The following is a 21,616-nucleotide window of genomic DNA, read 5'->3' as shown; positions in this document are numbered from 1 at the left end:
GTCAAACACCGACTGGAAACGTGTTTGAATTCGTGCTAAGAATACAGACACAACTCTCACTCATGCCCTGGTTTCCCTAATCTAGACGAGGTGACGCAGTGACAAAGATGGTCTTTCATCCAGGCGTCGTGAATCGCTCAGAGTCTGGCCTCAGAATTGATGGTTTAATGTTGTTTGTCAAGAAGTGATAGTGACTCACCAGGTAGAAAGACTTTTTCACTACTTGGCAACCCAAAAATCATGGTCATCGCTGACCATTGTTAACAACTTACAATCCCCTTACAAAGGTTAACTTATTGAAAGTGTAGAAGAGCCAAAGCTGTGTCACTTACTATTCTTCTGTTCCTGCTTTGTCTGCTCCTCCAAAGAGATGGACGTCAGTGCTTCCCCATGGACCTTACATGATCCGCCGTCTCTCTAAAGATGACCACTGCCTTCGAGAATTCCAGGCAGATGCTCATCAAAGTTTAATGACAGCCTTAAGGTGCTGTATTACCTATTCTGGATCCTCTTCACCAATGAAATTGAGTTGTGGCAGACAGTGAAGTGGGTCGAAATACAAAGACACTCAGCAACAACAGATATTGTGTAAAAAAACAAAAAACAAAAAAAAACAAGTGTCCAAAATATACCCTCTAATGAGGCCATCAAAAGTCAAAGTGCCTGAAATTCAAACAGGCAGTGGATCCAGCGAACATGCCCTGTGTGGCAGCGCTGACCGGTGGTCCTGTGGCCGTGACTCTTCCCATCAGCTGGTGGGAAGAGTGAAAGTAATGGGGTAGTATTTTCTGGAATTATTTAGCACCTCATTGACAAAAGAGCAGGGAATCTGACACGAGTGGACGGCTCCGTCAGGGTTCATGTTTCAGCAGCAACAGGGTTACGCTTGCTTTTGAGCTGGCGTGCTATCATGTCATGTTTGACCTTTGGCAATTTGACCCACTTGTGATTCAGATCAAACTTTTTTTTATTTACAAAAAAAGGTTTCACAGATTTTAGCATTCAATCACATATAGGCCTACACTCTCAAGGATTTTTTTTTTTTTTTAAATTTTTGAATATATTTCAGATGTGGTCATAATGTACCCAGATGGAAAATATTAAAATAAATACTGATAAATCAATACATGCGCTTTTCACGAGGGCAGTATTTCATTGCAAAATGGGATATAAAAGTTATTTGACTTTTCATGAAACAAATCAATGTTTCAAAGATTTTTTTTTTATAGACTTGAGTACTTGTTATGTGTCTGGTTTACTGCTGTTGAAATATTTGATTTATTTGCCGATAAAGGATTCGGCATCTCCAGGCTTCAGTGCCCTCCTCTTCTGCAGTGCTGTGTTCGGAGGTGACGGCGCCTACGGCCTCACCAAGGCCAATCAGAAAGCTGAGAAGCAGTTACTGCATTGTGTTTAAACATCTGGGTCCTGAAATGTTGAGTTTAAAAACAGCTCAGATCTCCACATGGCAGATTTCACAAATCTGACATTTGGATAATCACTTTAAAATAGATACCCATCATGATATTTCAATGGACGTAGTTCAAAATTACAGATCACCAAGCTCAACATAATGTGCACGTACACAACATCTTTTTTTGGACTGTCCTTGCCTTTTCTAATGTTAGGTTTCCTCAGAGCTGTGTTTGTGCTTCATCTGGCACCAAACGTCCACCATTTCCACTGCTACATTTACAGTAATGACAGAAACATCGTTATCAATAGTTTTATTAAACATAAGCAAAACAAAATTGCCATTTTGTAAACAATACAACGGTCACAGAGGAGGCAACTGTGTGGAAACGTGAGGGCAACAATTTGAGGTTCAGCAGAAAAGAGTATGTTACCATTACAAAACTATATCTTTAGTTTAAATGCTCAGAGTCATTAGCTTCAGTAATGGGACAGTGAGTTGGAGAGTTTTATAAATGACGTTCAGAGTAATTTAATCAAATAAAATCATAAAAATGTGACAAATACACACCTGTCTGCTTTTGATTTAGTACTTGTGTAGCCTACTTCACCAGTAAACAGACCAACTATCTAGCTCTGTACTCAAGTTTTTGACTCATTTCAAATCTTTATATTACAAATAAAAAGCATAATTTATCGTATACATAAGTATTAATTTAAGAAAAAAACTTAAACCCTTAAGCACAAAGTTTGTAACCAAAAAAAAAACCTGCATTTATTGTTTGCCAGTTGAAGGCAGATATCTAAATTATCAACCAAATAAATATGTAAACAGAGTTGTATGGATGCTTTTAATTCATATAGCTGGAAATTACACAGCTGCGAATTCTGCTTGTGGTTTCTAACTTTGTGAACTAGGGCTTTGAAAGAAAATATAAAAATGATATGACATAAAAATAACAAAATTAAGTAAATATGAATGTGAATATAAAGAGAACGTTTTCCTACTTAAGTCAAGTTTACTGGCATTTCACTTTGCTTTATTTACAGCACCAAGGATTATTATGCTCTAAATGATCGATTGAGCTAATTAAGGATCTTAATTAAATGCTGCTAAAAAGATGTCATGACATACAGCAGGACACACCGAGGAGATTCCTCTGGGCAGGAAAACACAGTAATACATGTCTGTGTAATAAACACAGGAGATGTTTGTACCTTTTATTTGGCAAGTACAGAAAATAACTGGCTGCCCATTATTTTTATTTTGAAGATTTTAAAAGTTTTATCTTGTCTTAATTCCCTCAGAGAGTGTTACTCAAAAGAACAGTTATTTCAATAAAGTGATGGAGCCTCAGTAGCAAGGTGGTGTGACGTTTGGCTGGTGTTGTGTTGAGAACTGGTGGTTCTGTCATCACTGATAAAAAACCAAGTGAGCGACTACTGCCAGATGTTTGCTTTACATGAGTACATGCCACCGAGCGACCTCAAACTGCGGCATTCACAGACATCAGACATCTTTGCTTATGTCCTCTGGGATCAATTGTTAGCTGTTAGCTTACCTGTTAAGAAACCCATTTTCTTTCAGGTCACATATTTTCTGTTTTGTTGTGTTTTCATTTTTATACTTTGAATAAAACAACACATACTTTTTCATATATTTTTTTAAATCCGTGTTTAGATTTTAGTGTTTTAAAGACGGTTGATTTATATGAAGCATGACTTCACTTCCTCTGTAAGAAGGTTTATTCTGCAAATTATTTTATTTTTTTTACATAATTTGCCTACGAGTGTGGAATAACTGTCTGATCTTGTTATATTGTCACCTCTTGCTCTAACAAAAAACCTTGCGCCCTAGTGGTGGGCTTTTTTCAAATGGCAGGTGCAGGCTGGCTGACCGGAGCTGGTGCTGGGACTGGAGCTTTGCTGCACCTCCTCCCTGTGCTTCACCTGCTCCTTGTGTCTGGGTTCCTCTCTCCGCCTTTCCACCTCCTCTGCATCTTTGACCTTCCTGACCTCCTGGCGAGGCGACGATCTGACGTCTCTGCCTTTCTCTCCCACCAGAGCCTTGGAGGGCATGCGCAGGTTCTTGGGGGAGGCCATGCTCTGAGTCTGGACCCTCTTGACGTGGTCGATGGCGTACGGCTTCTCCTGGGGCTCGCTTGAATTCTTGAGTCCTCCGGTTTTATCAGCCATATACTTCCTGGGCGGATGAGGAGGGGGCTTGTACGCCTCCAGCTTGCGCTTATGGCTCATAGCAGTGGCGCAGCAGATGATGAAGACCATGACGATGAGAAGAGAGGTCACGACAATGATGATGAGCAGGTTCTCCTGCAAGAAGTCCACCACTCGGCTCAGGACAAAGTCCTTCAGGCGGATCATGGTGGTGGTGATGGTGTTGGTGAGAGTGGGAGCTCTAGTAACGGTGGTAATATGAACAGGTGCTCGGGTGGAGAAGGACGTTGGGAAAAGGAGTTCCAGCTCAGCTTCGTCACCGCTGCCGTCCATGGATATGTTGTAGAACAGAGGAGTGGAGTGGCACACACTGCAGCACAGCCAGAGCAGGGTCACACAGGTGACGTGAAAAACCCTCATCTTCTCCACTGAGTCCTGTAACAACAAAAGGAGTTTTTTTTTTTAATTTGGGATAAATTAAAGTTCAAACCTGATCTTCCAGGCACCCACTTATACAGTGGCTGGATGTTTTACAATGTGGAAAATATATGTTGGGTGATCAAACTCGGTGCATTAATGAACAGTAAAGCTGCAGCAAGGAGGTTATTAGCTTCCCATAAAGACTGGAAATTAACAACTGACTTAGCTCCATGCAAACGTATCACACTTCACTCTGACCAATAGCTACTCTTAAACAAAAAAAATGAACACATTACATCCTGTTGGTTTAATCTACACACAGGGAGAAGAAGTTAAAACAAGTTCTACGAGAAGCCTTACATCCTGTAATTGTTCCTTTGCGGACCAGCGACCTGGTGCAGTCACAGCTTTCCAGCTTTAGAGGTGCTAGTTAGGAGTATTGTGTTACCTTTGTAACCTTTGTAACTGGCTGTAATAAATACTGTACTGTATCTAAAATGTATCTCCTGTATCTGTATCCTGTATCAGATACAGGAGAAACCTAGAAAAACCTAGGTTTTTCTAGGTTTCCTGCCTCTCCCGGTCTTGCACCAGATCTATTTTAGCGGGCAGCAGAGTAGCCATTACTTATTTGGGGTGGAGACAGTGAGTTTGGTGCTGGAGGCCTTATAATTTGTGAAGTAGAGGGAGGCCACCCATCCGCCACACCAAAGCCAGGAGGAAGCTATATTCCAACGGGAGCAAAGAGGCGTGGGAGACCTGCGGCTGTGGCCTCTATATTTACACTGGGCAGCAGCTGCTGTACACCAGACCTGATGGAGATATTTCTGCTTCCAGGGAAACCTACATTTATTTCCAGTACGACTGACTGAATAAACCTCACACCCTAATATTTCTTTTTTCTCTTTCCATCTTTCTCCTTTTTCTCACTGTGCAGTCGAGATTTAACAAAGGAAACTGCAACCAGGGAGTCTGTCACCATTTAAAACCTGTTTGACTTTTAACACAATGTGTAATTACACAGTGCTAAGCTGTAAAGACAAGCTTCTAATCAGCATCATACTATAGTGAACCTGCTGCTGCCCTGATTTACACTGTACAGTGTAACACCCTCCCCCCTCCCCCCTACCCCTCCCCCCTGCCTGTGTGGTCAAACATACAGTGTGTACTCTGCTGGACCAGATGGTGTGCTGAGTCTTCATCCTTGGATGTAAAGCTATAGAATCCCCATCATTACAATTAAAATGACATTTCTTGTATCTCACCAGAGCGTCGACATGACCTTCAGCTGAGGGCCATCCAGACAGCAGATATGCAACTAAGCCATTTCAGGACATTTATGCATTTTATAACCTTTTAAAGCTCTCTGTTTTCTCCAAAATGTTCCTTTTAGTTGCCTTAAATTCACAAAGGTTTTTACCAGACTGCATATATCAAATGTGCTGCCGTTAACTATGAGTAAAATATACAAACACAAGACAAGTTGTTTTTTTTTTTTTATGACAGCAACTTTACGCTGAATGGAAATGTTCCAGATGTGTTGGGCATCATTTTATACACATTGACCTCAAATCCACCCTGATGTACAGAACAGTGTGTGCTATCTTTGGAAATGTTGCAGTAACACCATCTGGGGAAAAAAAATTGTACTTACAAATGTATAACTTTCTACACTGCAGGTGAGCTACAGGTTTTAACATTTAGAGTTAAAATATGAGACGAGTCATTCACAGGAGAATAATAAATTACATTATTAATCCTTTAAATAGTCTAGTAAGGGGAAGAGAAGTATTGAGATCATTGTCTTTGGTAAAAGTAGTAATGCCACAATGTAATAGTACTCCATTACAAGTAAAAGTCCTGCACACATAAAGCAACAATAGAGAAGTATTATTTGAAAAATGTACCAAAAGTATCAAAAGTATAGAAGTATAGCACCTGTAACTGTAACACTGTTAAATATTGTATTAATAGGGATTTTTTTTTTTTTTTAATTAATTAATTAATTTTTTTACTTTGTAGTATACAAAATAGTACAGTATGGCATTGCTGGGTAGTTTAACCTGTAAAAGTATATCATGCTTTATGCGATCCTATGCTTTGTATGTAAACTGTATTTCTGCAAAGTAATGCAATGTGGTGGAGTTCAAACATAAAGTAGCATGAAAAAGAAAAAAATACAAGTTCCTTGAAACTGCACTAAAAGGATCATAAAATCAGAAACTTGAACTCAACACTTTTGGCTCTACCTTCTTTCCTTCCTGAAAACATCCACTTTAAAGCCCCAGCAAACTTGAATATATACTTACAGACTGTGTTGTCCCTGGTTTCTCTTCTGGGCAGCACGGTGCAGCGCAGAGGACTGCAGGAGGAAGAAAAAAAGGGGAGACAAGAGTAGCCAGAGGAAAGTAAGAGTGTAGGAGTTTCCGAGCATTCGCCCTCCCCGCTAAGTTATACTGAGTGTTTTTCTTACTTAGCTCTAAAAAGTCTCCTTACGGCAAATTGATGCCCAGCCCTCTATTTTGAGCATCTCCTCCCTCTTTCTCAACCTCCCATCCTCAGTGTCCTTCCTCGCAAGTTTATGGAGCAACCGTTTGAGACTAGACACTTTTACGTCACATTATTCTCCACATTAATATTTAACAGTTTGCCACGTAGAAGTGAGCACAATGACACTTCTTACACAGGGATAAATTATAAACTGAAATGGATGTGTCAAGAAACAACTCTCTATTTTAAATAAAAGTCTAATTTAGCAGAATATGAAAGTTTAAATGATTAAACCGAAAAGCAGAGCTCAAGCCTGAGTGTTTGGCCTTAAAACGAGCTGCAAACTTGTTGCAGTTGGTGCACCAGTCCCATGTTTCAGGGAAATGTGTATTTCTGTACTTGGTGGGGCGAGTCCCAAGACTTCCCTGCCTCCCAGTGAGTCCTCTCTAATTAAGTCCCCGTTGATTACAGCCTGTCCCTACAGGGCATACACGACCAGCGCTGGGAGAAAGCACCCCTTTCATTCCAAAACACATGTACAGAGCGAACATATAAACTTCATCGTCTTTCAGGAGCACTTAACTCTGGTCTCTAAATATTCAGGGCATTTATTTAAGGCAGCCCACGCCTCTTTTCTTGATTTATTCCGTTATTTGGACAAACGGTGTGACAATGTTATAGCTGGACAGTCTGAGAGTTGAAGTGTGAGCAGGGCAGCAATTTTTCCAGTTTCAGGGTGCAATGATGAAACTAGAGAAGGATTATTCGTAACGTCATAATGAGTGTCACACATCGTCTTAACTATCGCAGCTCATCAAATAGATGTGGGACTTAAAGTAGTTTCTGTGTATGTGACGGCTGCTTTAACAGTCTTGTCATCAGGTGCTACAAAAAAACTGAAAAATGTGTTATTTTAGTTGACTCAAACTGAAATGATACAACTACATAAATTGTCTGCTCCCATTCATGGCACGGACAAACGAAAGAAAACGATGAACTTTTACTTCAGCTCATTCACTTTCTATTTCTACCCGTTTATTACAAATTGTATCTATATGAGGTTAACTGTAACTTGCTTTTTGATGACAATTCTTTGGCTAAACAGCTGGGGTTGTTTACTGCAAGAGGATTCAACAGAGGACATGTTGAGTTCTCAGGACAGAGATTGTATCAATGAGGCTGTCAACATTCAATGCATTTGGGTTTTTTTTTTAACACAAAACATGAGCAGCACCAGCTGACATCGTTCTTCCTTAGGTTGAACATGGGCACTGTTATTTTGACCAAAACCCACATTCGCTGTCCTCCTGTTGGAAAAAAAAAAAAGAAGAAAAAAAGTACCATTTTCTCCTGATTTAAATCTTTTTTTTTTTTAACATACAGTGCCCAGCTATGTTGGGAAATGAATAGACACATATGACAAAAAAATTTTTCACTACACTTCATAACCTTTAACCTTTTTTTTTTTCTTTGAAATAGATTTAGATCTCTGAAGGGAAAAACTGGGCTCAGGGAAAACATGAGCCACGGACAGATCAATAAGCTGTCATGTTCCGAGTAACAGAAAGAAAACATATTTCTGATTTGTGTCTTTTCATGAGGTTTGTTTGACAGAGAAATAAGAAAACACCAGCCTTATCCCCTAGTGTGTTCATAGCTAACATGAGTGCAAAGATACAAAGCAGTCGGTTTGCCAATTCAAAACTGTACAATGAGCCCATTTTAAAAATTCTTTATTAATTTTCTTATAATCAATGTTTGATACTTGAAGCAAGAATAATGAACAAAAATGCTGAGCAGACCTCCACATGGAGGTTTTCATCCTGGTTTGTTTTCGTCTTGATTTTCTTGATTTTCATACGACCTCCAATGTAAGAGAGGCTTTGCTTTACTCAAGATGCATTATGGCAAGGTGCAAGGAACACAAACAGGGGGAAACATTTAAAACCCACCTCCCATACAAATACCCTCTTCAGCACAACCACAAAACAAAGAAATGTAAAAAAAAAAAAAAAAAAAAAAAAAATACAGATATATGGTCATGTTATTTACACAGCTTTCACTCATTTTTCTAGACCTTAATTACAAACATACATCTAGCTCTCAACTGCACATTTCTCCAACCTACAGTGTCCCTTTGGAGCGCTATTAACTACTACTCCTCAAAACTCTCGTGCCAACAGTGCTATAAAGAATCCATAGAGTGGCGGTCTGATGTACAAGATGCGGCAGTACAATTTGCGTCAAACCCACATCTCTGTCACTTCTTGAGAATTTCTGTCACTAATATTCTACAACTCACTGCTCAAATTGCATCTTGAAGCCACGTCGACGTACACGGCTGTGCGCTCAGCTGGCAGATTCTTGGTTTGACATCATCATTTAAGATGGTTTTTTTTATACCCGTACCATGGTGGAAATGTAAAAATGGGGCACAATGCATCTAATAAACCTCGAGCTGTAATGCTGCCTGGTGCATTGCGGGATGGACTGGCAGGACTTCATGATGTCTTCCAGCTTGGTGACCAGAAGGGTTCTTTGATTATAGTGTTTGTACAAAGTATAGCACCTCAAAGTGGTTTTAAATCCAGGCACCTCTCAACTCTTCCATTTACTACATACAACTACTCACACAACAGTCCCTACAAACACTTCCAAGGTATACCTCTATGGCACTTTCAGGTCTTGACAGTGGTAACATTTATCGAAGGCAAACAACAGACTGAACCATTACCCGTCTCAGCTTCCCACTGGGAAACAAATCTAAAACATGAAAAGAAAAAAAAAGAAAAAAGAAAAAGAGCTTTTATTGGAGCGAAGTAACTCAAGTATGGACAAATCAACAGTTTCTTGTATTTGTATTGACTATAAAGAATTGGGGCATCTGAGAAATAACCATTAAACAACCAAGACGTGGAAGTGCTAAGAGGGATATAAGCACAGCTGGAAAAAGAAACAGGCTAAAATTAACAGTGAAGTGATAATCCAACTATTCAATTCTTCTAAATTAGAGGCAAGTCTTGGACCTTCTACTGTAAGACTATCTAATAAAGGAAACAAAGCAGGAACATCCATATTGACAGGCACCCAAAAGGCCAAAGACACGAGGCACATATCCACACACAATCTTAGGCCTTTAAGGTCTATCGTGAACAGTTTCCGTCACAATCGCCAGCTTTATCACCAGATTGTTTCAAATAGTCAAGTCAATGTGTGATTATTTGGTGTCGTTTCACATCACTTCCTGCACAGATAACACAGATCTGAGATGGAATATAATGCAAAAGAACAGTGACAAAAAAATAATCCCACTGCACTTGACTGCGCTGAGCAAAACGAATGCTGAGGTTGGTGACCGAAACTCTCACAAAAACAAAAAGGAGAGCTGGCAGATGTTCCTCTGCATTGGTCTTTTCATGGGTAGCAGGTAACATTTTACAATAACAACCAACCAGCGGGGACTAAAGTCACGACAGTAGTGTTTACAGAAAAAGGAAATTCGAGTTGTTTTCCCTCACACCAAGAACTGCCTATGAGATTTGTGGAATGTGTTTGTCATTTTCTTCAGTAAGTGCAGAGTGCATGTTAATGAAGCAAGGTAGAAAGGAATGTATGTTTAGATGGACTGTTGTGGCCACAGTCAGAAATGAGAGGAGGCAATCGAAATGAACAGAAAAAGCAGGCATTGATTTGTGCAGCTTTAACACAGACGGAAACAATTTTTCTTTTATGGTATGTCAGAGTTCTTGGTGTGAACTGTGGCAATCGGAATGTATTTTTCTTTTAACTACAGAAGTTGAAGTGTCTCTATTCCTTTTATAACTACCCAATTTAATTTACTCATTTGAATTTTATAGGGCCTTATTGATAAAATTATCCTCCTTTACATAAGCAGTCTACTACAGAGTTTCACTGTTTGCATTTTGAATACTCCCTCAAAGAGAGAAAAAGAAATACTGTCAAAGAGGTGTAAACAGCATTCCAGATTTGGCAAAATTATAATTTTGGGGTATGCTAACATGAAACATTGATAACTACTTAAAAAGATATACACTAGTAAATGGGGACTGTTGACACTGGAATTTTCTTGGCCATTATTCTAAAATGAAAAGAATTATGTAAGACTTATTTATACAAGTAGACAAAATAAAAAAACTGACTGCCACAGAATAAAAGGAATAGTCATTTGTCACCAAAAAGCAAGAGCACTCTCTGCTAAATTTGCCACATGACCTTCTTATTCCACCTGTGTTAAACTGAGGGTCGGGGGCTGGCTAAGAAAAAGTTCCTCTGGAATGTTGCTAGGGATCGTTGCTAGGCAGGACTTAGACGAAACACTGTCATTGAGATAGGCAGTGATTGTTCCCGCCCACCCCCCAGCCAATGGAACGTCCTGAATTGTAGCAGGTTGGGCAAAGGGTCCTTAAATGGCAATTTTGGACATTTGATCTTCAAGTTTGATGATTCGCTTCTCCTGACTGCTGATCAGGTCCTTGAGGGATTTGATTTCTTTCAAGATCTCCTCCAGCTTGGCTTCAGATTTCTGCGGGAGACAATAGAGACATGTGAGACTTTTGGGGGACCCATTTCAATCCTATCACTACAGTCACCCCGCTGTGAAACAAACACAACTACCACATCTGAACCAAATGTCCAACATATGGTATGTCTCGATATTGCGTAATGAAACTCCTGTGTCAAAAATGCAACCGACAAACTCTGACTGTATGCGGCAGGTCCTGGTACTCCGAGGGTTAACATGGTCTGTCAGCACTTGAGCCCAGTGGGCTGTGATTACAGAGCAGAGCTGCAGAGAGACACATGGGCTGGGTCCAAGGCGGGTGGCTGTGTTGTGGGCGAGGTGCGGCAGGACGCCCAGCAACAGGCGCCCGGAGCAGGAGCAGACCCCTCAGTTTGTGGGACAGAGAGTGGGATGAACAACCTCTGCAAAACCCCCTCGTGAAGACAGCCAGCAATCTGTCATGATTCCTACCTCTACAATTTGTCTGCTTAAGAGTACGAGCCCCAGAGGCCAGGTGTGTGTGTGTGTGTGTGTGGGGGGGGGGGGGTAATGATAAGGTGGGAGTCGAGGATGAATATCACCATTTACTGTTTAACATCTGTAGGAATTTTTGTGGCGGAGAAATACAGTGAACAAAACCGCTCTTCGGACAATTATTCGTCTAAATCAATACTGAATCAGATTATTTATCATCCCAGCTGAATGGGAATCAACTGTTAAATGAAATATAACATTTATCAGACACTCTAGATAACTTGGAAAAAAAACAAAAACTCACAATTGATGGAGTTGGAGAGGCAGGCTTGTTGGCAGGGCTCGAGTTCTCTGTGTTCTTGGTGCCCTTGCCGTCCAAAATGTTCTTTTTGACCACCTTGAATTCACGGTTCTTGCCCGGGACATAGCCGTTCTTCAGGGAGATGAGGATGGGGTCTCCATTCTTGCCCTCAAACCACTCCTCAGCCTCCAGGACAGGGTCTGGTCCAGCTGTGTCTGGGTACAAGTCGTCCTGGAAGAGGTCCGACTGACGGGGAATGAGGGAGCGACAAACTGTGAGGAAAACTCTGTAACCAGCACACTTTAAAACAAGGCCTCATTGTGCTGCCTGCGATTCAACAAGCAGATTAAAGGACTAATAACTCTATGCACAGTGGTGGCTTAAGATGGGGACTCACCTTCCTGGGAACAGTCATCACAATAGGCTCACACTTCCTTTCATGCAGTTTATAGAACCTGGCAGCATAAAAATGTAAACCAGTTACTCACAGTTCAGTGTATTATTAAACTACTAAGGCAACAGAGTTGGTGGAGATGATTATGTCATGATTACATTCTGCCCCCTAGTGGTGAAGCCATGAAGGAATTGGTTAAATAAAATCAAAATGAGTTGGTGTCAGAGTTGATGATTAGCCACTCATCTTACCTTGCAATTTCGCACTTATTGACATCAAGGCCCCTCTTGGGCATGTAGCCCATGCCCCTCTGGGGCTCCTTGGTAGCAAAGGTGCTGAGGAAGTGAACATATGGAGCCTCATCGGTGATTTCAAAGTAACGGATGCTGCTGTCACCCTGTCAAGATATAAAAAAAAAAAAAATTAAAAAAAAAGTTGTTTTTTTTCCTGCTATGTGGAAATAAAATTCAAACTTTCAATTTTGTGCCGTTATAATAATGCTTGATTTGACTACCGGCTGCTTCAAAGAAAGCGTACCTTCCCACAGAGGTAAACAACGTTGGTGTCTGGGTCATAGAAGGGCAAGAGCACTCCGTTGCTGGTGTCCATCTCACTAACGGTCATGGGCTCCTCCATGTTTTGCTAAAAAGTAATAATAAGAGAGTTCTGTTACCTTCCATGAATACAGACATCAAGGAAAAAACAATGGTCTTCAAAAACAGGAAGAAGTGGTAATTAGCCTGGATGGTAGTACATTTAATGTAAGTGAATTCTCTCTGTTGTGATTTGGCGCTATATAAATAAAATTGAATTGAATTGAATTATAGCAAATCCTGTAGTATTAAATGTGGTTATTTTTTACCGTGTGTATTTTTTTTGTTTATACTGTTGACCTATATATGAAGAGCTTGAACAATCAAAGGCCTCTGGATAGAAATCAAGTTTTTTAAGTTCTTCGGGCGATTCTAAGACCTATATTTTACGTTGGTTATCACAACCGAATGAAATTAAATGAAGAACCTAAAATTATTGAACCCATGTAGTGCCGTCAACCCTCATGAAGCAACTCACCACGTTCCAGAGAGCCAGCTGTCTCTCACTCATGCGACTGAAGCCAGTGGTGAGGACGTTGCCATCAGAAAGGAAAATGACCCTCATGGGTCGAGCGCCATCGTGCGCCTTCTCTTTCTCCTGTGCGGGAAAGTTCAGAGGTCAGCACTCGTGAGCACAAATGCAAACGCATGAAATCTTGCGGATACAGTTCAGCAGCTTTTATTAATGCTCACATCAAGAAATGTGATCTCAGTGACTTTCACTGTGGAATGAATGTTGGTGCCAGGCGGGCTAGTTTCAGTATTTCCGAAAGGGCTGATTCTCATTACAACAGTATCTAGACTTTACTCAGAATGGTGCTGACAACAAATAAACATCCAGTGAGCAGCAGGTCCGCAGTGATGAAAACTGAGCAGTTGACGACTGGAAAAATGCGGCCCGGTCTGATGACTCTTGATTTCATTTCTGCTGAGGTCGACTCGCAATTTGGCTTCAACAGCATGAATCCCAGTATTACCAACAGTCCAAACTGGAGGTGGTGCAACGGTGGAAGGAAGATTTTCTTGGTCCTCCTCGGGGCCAAGAAAATGTTGCCCTGATTTTCCATAGAACACCTTAGGATTGTGGTAGAACAGGAGATTCATACTATGAATGTGCGGCTGATAAAGCTGCCAAAATGATGAATCGTGTCAACATGGAGCAAAGACTCAAAGGAATGTTTCCAACATTTAGTGAAATCCATTACACAAAGAACTGAGGCCGTTTGAAGAGGAAAGGGACGCCCAACTGTCTTACTTTGGTGTTCCTCGTGGGGATGAAATGATTTTGATTGTCCGTACAAATACCAGTAAAATTCCGCAATAAATCGATACCAAATTCGGAACGCAGACATCCCAGCTGAATCGGTCTCCCTATTTGCCGCACATATCTACTTCACTCATACTGCAGACACAAGGAAATATAAAAAGAGGAAACGACACAACAAATACTATGGAAATGGCTCACAGCAATAATCGTCTCCTTGCGGGGGTCGATGACACGGATGGCCTTGTCCTTGCAGGCGGTGCAGATAAGGCTGCCGTTGCGGTTCCAGCTCACGTTGTAAATGACATCAGGATGCATGTCCTCTAGTGTGATCATGGCCTCACCTGTGCCCACGTTCCAGATGATTATCTGGTTGTCACAGCCTGATGACAGATCAAAATAAAGGTGAGCAAGACAGCAGCCCATACAATTACCATGAAATATTTTGTCTTTGAGGCAGCTGCCACAAACATGATGTTATAACTTGAAGACTTGTGTTCTAATTAAAGTTGAGCAAAGCTTTCGAAGCCAACTCTGGAGATAGCTGCATTACGGCAGCATTCGTTTTGTGGTTTTAAGGTCATAGCCAGGGCTCGTACCTGCACTAAGAAGGACGTTACGTGCTGTCGGGTGCCATGTGATGATGCCAACGCGCTTGGAGTGGCCCTCCAGCACCACCACTGGCTCAGCCATGGAAGTGACGAGGCCATTCTCAGGAATCTGCCATACCTGTGGAGGACAGGAAAAGCTCAGGGAGTCGGGAAACCGTCGTAACAGTGAAACCTGCCTTGTCTTAGATGAAATCCTAAAAGCTTAAGGTTTTCATTGTTGATCCGTCAAACTCAACAAACACATTCACTGTGTTGGTGCGCGAGACCACAAATGATAGTTACCAAAAGGAACCAGAGGGGGGCAGCATTGACTTAAAACAAGCAGTACCTTGTTCAGTGACAGCAATATACAGTCAAATTTAAGAAAATACAGTAGGCCAATGCTTGTTACCACGGCAACTGATATGATACTAGTCAGTAATAAATTATTTCAGTAAGACATCTGCTGTTGATAAGGTGTGTTTAAAAAAAAAAAAAAAAATGTTTTGTAGAACTGTCATTTAAATGCAGTCTAAGACTTTGGAACAATAAATATTGGTTGGTTGAAGTTATTACAAGTAAATTAAAAAGTGTGTGCGCGTGCATGGTGTTGTTTTCTAGACTTTCTCGTGACAGCAACAGTTAAAAAAGTATTTGTTTAGGATGAAATATTTGAAGGTTGTTACGAACAGTACAGTTTTGTCTTAGCCTTTAAACCATCTCTCTCCACAATTTGAATGGGTAACATGTTGCAACATACTGAAGATACAATCACTGGGTGGGTAATGTCAGACTAGACTGTGCCTCCGTTGATAATATTTATCCTGGATCTTCACTTTTTTTTTTTTACTTCACCCAGGAAGTTACAGGTTTCAACAGGAATTGGAGCTAAAAGCTTATATGTGAGCTTGTTTTTCGTAAGGCTACAAGTTTTATTGTCTCTGGCAACAACTTAGTATTTGCTATTAATAGCAGCTAATACTTGCTTGTTTCAGCAAAGAAGCCAAAACTGTGCTTAGAAATGTTAGTTGTGCTGATATCCAGTGTATTTTATGTGATATGGTGGTATGCCACGTCTACATCATGGTGAATACATCCATCGGCCCTCTGTATACGCCTGCTTAACAGCCCACTTCTACCTAATCTAAACTAAACGTTAAAAAAAGAGCCTATTTAGGCTATGAAATTTACCCTCAAAAATCAAATGCTACAAAGAGCACAACCATCAATGGCGCCTTTCTCTTCAGGACTTATACTTGTCCAAACATGAAATAGATATGGTATTGATTCAGTTTGGGTTTAACAGGAAGTCGGGAATTTCAGGTGAGGAAGTGCTAGCCACCTACACAGACTGAAAACAAATCTCAGCCTTTCAAAGCCCAAATATGGACATATGGAGTAATGTACAACTACAGTCTTAAAAAAAAGTCAGTGACCTCAGCTCAATAAACAGCTAAATCATTCCCCAGCTCTGATTCCTACAACACATATTTGGGCCTAATCTAATCCAGAGGGTGAGGCCTGCAACCATCCCTGAGTTTCAACAGCCTGGCCTTTCGCAATAAGAGCATGTTGTCTCTTGTCAATTATCAGCTCAAGAATGTGTGCTGCCATTTTCCCTCAATTAAGAGGTCAGAGTTCAGGTGTAGTGGATGAGGCAAACTTACCATCACTGTGCAGTCCTCAGAGCCACTGGCAATGATCTGGTCATCGTGGGGGCACCAGTCAATGTCTAACACCGGGCCCGTGTGACCACACACTGTGGGGTAGGATTTGTCAATGCGTCCCGTCTGCAAAGACAAAGGAAAACAACAGAGTAATAAGATTAGCCTTAGTCTGGTCCTTACAGAACATTGTCCATGTTGGAGGCGTGAGCGTGTTTTAAAACAGGACAATTACAGTATAATCCTAAATCCCACGTGCAGAAACAAGCCGGCTGACAGAGACCGGCACACGCACGCACACAATCACACCGTCTAAGAGTAGGCACTTAAAAAGGATCCTTCCGAAATAGAAACATCAAATGAGTGACGCTACCTGTTGAACAATGTCCCCATCACAATGGAGACAGACTATCAAAGCTGAGAGTGATATGGCAAATAAAAGGCACACAAATCAAATAAATCCTTTGAATGACTTTTTTTTTTTTTTTTAATTTGTGGATAAATTAGAGCTTTTAAAAGTTTGAGAAAAGAAAAAGAAAGTTTTGCTTTTTTTTTTTTTTTTTTTAAATGATTACAATATAAAACAGTAATAACAATATAGCTTGCACCTCATTTACCCACAGTTGGGTCAGAACATTGAACAAATACTTTAAAGGAAATCCCAGTCCCTCAAAAACTCGGAGCCTAAAGCATTGCGGAAATCAAGTTAAAAATGTTAGAGTCTTTGTACATGGCTCATTGAAAAATTCTGAACATGGAGAAGGACAAACCTGACTGCCCAAGAGAATTATCAGCCTAAATGTGTCACACCATCACTCAGCCAAAAAAGAGGCTTGGGTGTTATTGGGGCAACTCAGAAACAAACTGAGATTAGATTTAGCCCCTACTGCCCCACCCACAGTAATTAAGGAAAGTTACTAGTAGTGGCGTCACTCTACAGTAGAGCCATGCCAACTGATTCTTAGTTTTCTAAAATAACTACTTACTTTAAAATGGCAACCCTAAATCAAGCACTAAACTGTCCCCTTTACATAATCTACTTATACAAGTCAGACTAGAAGGCTGCAAATGAATTTCTGATGTGTGTGCACGTACGTGTGTACGTACGCACACACACACACACACACACACACACACACACACACACACACACACACACACACACACACACACACACACACACACACACACACACACACACACACACACACACAGCTTTCAATTATGCAGTGCATTCCAAAATCAACCTGCTGCTGGATTTGACCTCTGAACACTACGAGCCAGGAGAACCAGGTGCTCTCGGCATCGTGAGGTGACTTAGCAAACTCACGTTGTAATGACTCGGGTGTCGGACACACCCTAGTCGATGCCGACTCCAAATACCACCGCAGGGCCAGAGAGATGATGTCACCCACTGTGGAAATAGCCCTCTGCGGCAGCCCTATTCATAAAGCATGATGGCTTCCCCAATATAAGAAAGAGTCACTCACGGCCCACAGCTATTCTGTTATTATACTCTGAATAGCAACAACAATGGCTTGAGAAGACCTATTAAATCTAAGAGCTGTATGCTCAGTATTGAGTAAGCGCTACAATCAAAACTACACTTAAAACTCCCGAGAACATAACTCGCAGCAATTGCTAATGTTAATTTAAACCAAAAATGGAAGCTTTCATGTGATACTAAATCGTCACAGTATTCTTACTGGATTTATGGATGACAACGTACCCTAAACAGATGTAGTGTTCACGACAGTACAATGAAACCAGATAGAACCACAGTATTTTACAGTGGTCGGTACAATGTGAGAACTGGACTTTTACATTTTTACCCCGCCAACCCCAATGTTACCTGCAATTGCACGTTATATAATTGCGTTTCTTTATTGAGCTCTGTGTCACTTCTTCCACACTAGTTCTTGTGTAAAAAGGTTCGTGTGAATTGTGTTTTCCCGCACAGCCCTTTGCAGATGCTCCACCTGGTATAGATGTCATCAAAGACACTGATCTGCTGAATACTGCCTCAACCAACAGCAGTTGTCATTTTCATTTGTAGTACATTGGTAGAGTGAACTATAAGTATAACTATACATATGACTAAGTATAACTATAAGCACACCATATGTTCAGAAATGTTTCTCCAGATTTATTGCAAACAGATCTTGTTTAATTTCTGCTTCAACTCGCCTGATATGTATGGTTGTTGCAACACATTTCTGATGGGTGACTCCTTCAAATAATTCAAGTATATAATGGAGGTATAGTATAGCTCAGGACATGAGTGGTTGGTCATTCTTGAGGCATTCCTACTCTTAGACATTTTTCTACTTACGCTAACACAGCCTAGCAGACGTTTACTTCAAAGCTGCTTTTATTGCACCGAGCAACATGATTCATAACTCAAGATGTCTGGACTGATGCATAAGCTTAATGGTAAATGTGAAAATATTCGGCCCGTAACCATACAGTCACCTGACGGACATAAAGTTGGGCTGTGACATACTTCTACTCCAGGCTTACTGATCAAAGTCCGGTGTGTGCGAGAATGAACTCTGTGTGTGCAGACGTGCAAGTGTGTGAAAATCACAAGATCTTGTCTAAACCTCGCCCCGACTACTAAACACACCCTGAAATCGACCCTGACGCAGTGTACAGAAATCAGACTTTGACACTGCTGTCAGTAGGGATCTATGAGCAACCATCCAGTATCAGATAACACCACCGTTATGAAACTGGTGACCTCTCTTATGTCTCAGGGTCGATTCAAAATTCGAAATTCATTGAACCAATCAACAGGAAGACATGATATTTGTGCATATTCATTTCACCACCTATACTGACATTAAAACTGCAACGTTTTTTGTTGCAATTGAATGTTCTTGAAATTAATAGTAAAATACATTACAGTACTTTGTCATATTGTCAAGAATATTGTTATCGTAGAAATACCCTGAAACGTGCCGAAATAATTTTTCGGACCGTGTTTACCAACCTCGACACAGATTTACATTACAGCTCGCTAAAAGTATTTCTGCACATGATTTCCCAAAGGCAGTAGGAACAGGATGTAAATCAGGAAGGATATAGACTGATGACCAGGTGTAGCAACAGAAACAGTATAAACAAGTCTGACAAAGAACAAACTGATCACAGAGACGAGATAAACCTACAATTCAAAGTTGTACTAACTTTGCCAAAACTCTACAGTAAATACAACCCATTTTTTTAAAAAAACATCAACGTCATGTAACATGTTCACGCACGTTCAAAAACGGTCATATAAAACACTTCACAGCATTTCAGCATCAGTTGGTGCTGTACACGTGCTCGTACGTCCTTTGCGAAGCCAAGTACTCGAGGAGCAGGAAGCGTCTGTATTTTTATGCCACACTGTCCTTAGAGATGCATGTTATACTACACAAAATCACTTGATGAAAAGCTGTGGTTTAAAGTGCCATACATAAACAATGCTGAAGAGTTGCAACAGATCTCCAGTTTACAAACACAAAGAGGACTGTGTCCTGGGAATGTTGAGTTATCCCTGTACATACAAGGCATCTTTCATCTATGCAAATCATGTGGTGTGCAATGAGTTTACCTTGATTCAATTATTACTGATGAAGGTTTGAAGTTAGATTTATTTCTTGCCCATACGTGCAATAAGAAGCACGTATACAGAACATTTTAGATAAGCATAGATTCATCTATTATGTTTGCAATTACTAAGGCCTGGTTGACAAAACCTCCAAAGATTAAGACCACTTATTGGAGCAATCAATGTTGGGACCTCAAAACTGTCCATTTTTCACTCATTTTTACACATCGACACAGGCTAAAAAAAAAAGAATTTTATACTTTATAAATGAATCAGAGCTGTTAAGATTGAATTTGAACCATGAAGCCCAATTAACACTTCAGCGACCCTCTGATCATCCCAGGCAGGGCAGAGGAGGCCGACAGTCCGACCACAGAACCAGGCGGTCTTCACATTCCACACCTCAGCCGCTGGCATCTTTGGTATGGGTATGACTAATGAGAGCAAGAGGGCCGTTAGCGTGTCAAATATAGCACCCTTTGAGGTGTTGATGCTGTTTGTGTTTGATATACACAATTAGGAATTTTGGAGTCTCAAGAGTGAACACGAGGATCTTGCCAAAAACCTGCATAAAGATATAACATGAGACACAAGGCAGGAACATGGTTGTCAATATCATGAAATTGGAGGTGACAATGAATTGCCATGCATACGATTGTGATTACTGGTTCAATTGTCTTTTTCGCTTTATTTTATTCTTTTATGCCACTATTAAAATAGAAGCCGAATAATAGTTTAATCATACACCTACACCTTAAGAAAAAGAAGAGCCATTTATTGGTATTGATCAATGAAACATATAAATACCACCTCTGACCGCCACCTTTTTTTTGCTTCAAATCGCTTCCTCCAAGTTATTCAGCTCTCCTTTTTCATCGCAGCAGTTTTACTCGTGATTGGCTTTGCAGCTAAATCCATGACAGAAGTGCAGATACGTTAAACTGTGGCAACGTGTTGCATTCTCCAGCTCTCTGGAAATGTCACGCTTCAGGCACAATTGCAGGTCGGTATTCGTCTTCAAATGAGACATTTGATCAAAAACATCTACCATTTCACAACCACAAGCATCTCCTCAGGAAAAGTACATGAAGTACAAGTTCAGCCCAATCTGACAGCCATGCATCACAATGGTATGATCAGTCTTTGGGCTAGGCCACAGACTAAATGTTATTAGGAGCTCTATGACGGCTCAGGTTAAACTATAGTTGATTTTAGTCTTTACAACAACATTTTTCCATGTTGGATTTGGTTGGACACCAATCTTTGCAGGCTGGTTTATTAACCTTTCACTACAAAGCAAAAATGTTGATAAAAATCCGCATCCATTGTTGAACACGTGTCGCTCAACTCTCTGCTTGGGTAAAAAAATTCAACTAGGGGAGAGGCGTTTGTTTAATGTTACCGCCACTTACGCAAAATGTATCCAACAGCCTTCCCAGACTACAAAGAATAGTTGCATACATAATAAAGAGAGCTCAAAGAAAGATCAATCAATCACGCAGGAGAGAAACTAAACTGAACTTTTCCTTCATTTTACACTTTTTTCATGTAATATCAAGAGTCTTGTTTACAGTCAAATGTGGCTTCATTATGGAGCTCATATGTTTTACAAATTTCCTTTATAAAATATATTAGTTTTATATATAGTTGGCAAAAAATAAATCATATAGCAATCCATCAACTGCTAATGACAATAGTATATATATATATATATATATATA

The 21,616-nt window shown here is 40.5% G+C and overlaps 2 protein-coding genes across 3 annotated transcripts in view; both read right to left on the bottom strand.

Moving 5' to 3' along the window:
* Positions 1-1,761: 1,761 nt before the first annotated feature.
* On the bottom strand, positions 1,762-6,392 carry tmem119a (transmembrane protein 119a). The gene is made up of 2 exons (XM_069709543.1): positions 6,318-6,392; positions 1,762-4,023 (listed from the first exon to the last, which is right to left on the bottom strand). Exon 2 carries the CDS (start codon positions 4,006-4,008, stop codon positions 3,268-3,270), a length of 741 nt encoding a protein of 246 aa, XP_069565644.1. The 5' UTR covers positions 4,009-4,023; positions 6,318-6,392; the 3' UTR covers positions 1,762-3,267.
* A 1,822-nt stretch (positions 6,393-8,214) lies between these two features.
* coro1ca (coronin, actin binding protein, 1Ca) overlaps positions 8,215-21,616 on the bottom strand; it is a 30,101-nt gene continuing 16,699 nt past the window's right edge. For both annotated transcript variants that reach the window (XM_069709367.1, XM_069709366.1), the window contains 9 exons: positions 16,304-16,426; positions 14,646-14,775; positions 14,248-14,429; positions 13,261-13,380; positions 12,727-12,831; positions 12,441-12,586; positions 12,193-12,250; positions 11,799-12,041; positions 8,215-11,041 (listed from right to left, as the gene is read on the bottom strand). In XM_069709367.1, coding sequence (XP_069565468.1) covers positions 10,922-11,041; positions 11,799-12,041; positions 12,193-12,250; positions 12,441-12,586; positions 12,727-12,831; positions 13,261-13,380; positions 14,248-14,429; positions 14,646-14,775; positions 16,304-16,426 — 1,227 coding nt within the window. In that variant the 3' untranslated portion in view covers positions 8,215-10,921. The remainder of the gene's footprint in view (positions 11,042-11,798; positions 12,042-12,192; positions 12,251-12,440; positions 12,587-12,726; positions 12,832-13,260; positions 13,381-14,247; positions 14,430-14,645; positions 14,776-16,303; positions 16,427-21,616) is intronic.

This window comes from Brachyistius frenatus, unplaced genomic scaffold (assembly GCF_029030835.1).
Source record: "Brachyistius frenatus isolate BFR_SWC_R1_liver_20210118 unplaced genomic scaffold, ASM2903083v1 Contig_83, whole genome shotgun sequence".
Classification (NCBI taxonomy): domain Eukaryota; kingdom Metazoa; phylum Chordata; class Actinopteri; family Embiotocidae; genus Brachyistius; species Brachyistius frenatus.
The sequence above is the reverse complement of the archived record's forward strand: the minus strand, read 5'-3'. Positions and strand labels throughout refer to the sequence as shown.

Excerpts from the sequence above, each read along its gene's own strand:
- tmem119a (XM_069709543.1), bottom strand. The coding sequence starts at position 4,008 with ATGAGGGTTTTTCACGTCACCTGTGTGACCCTGCTCTGGCTGTGCTGC.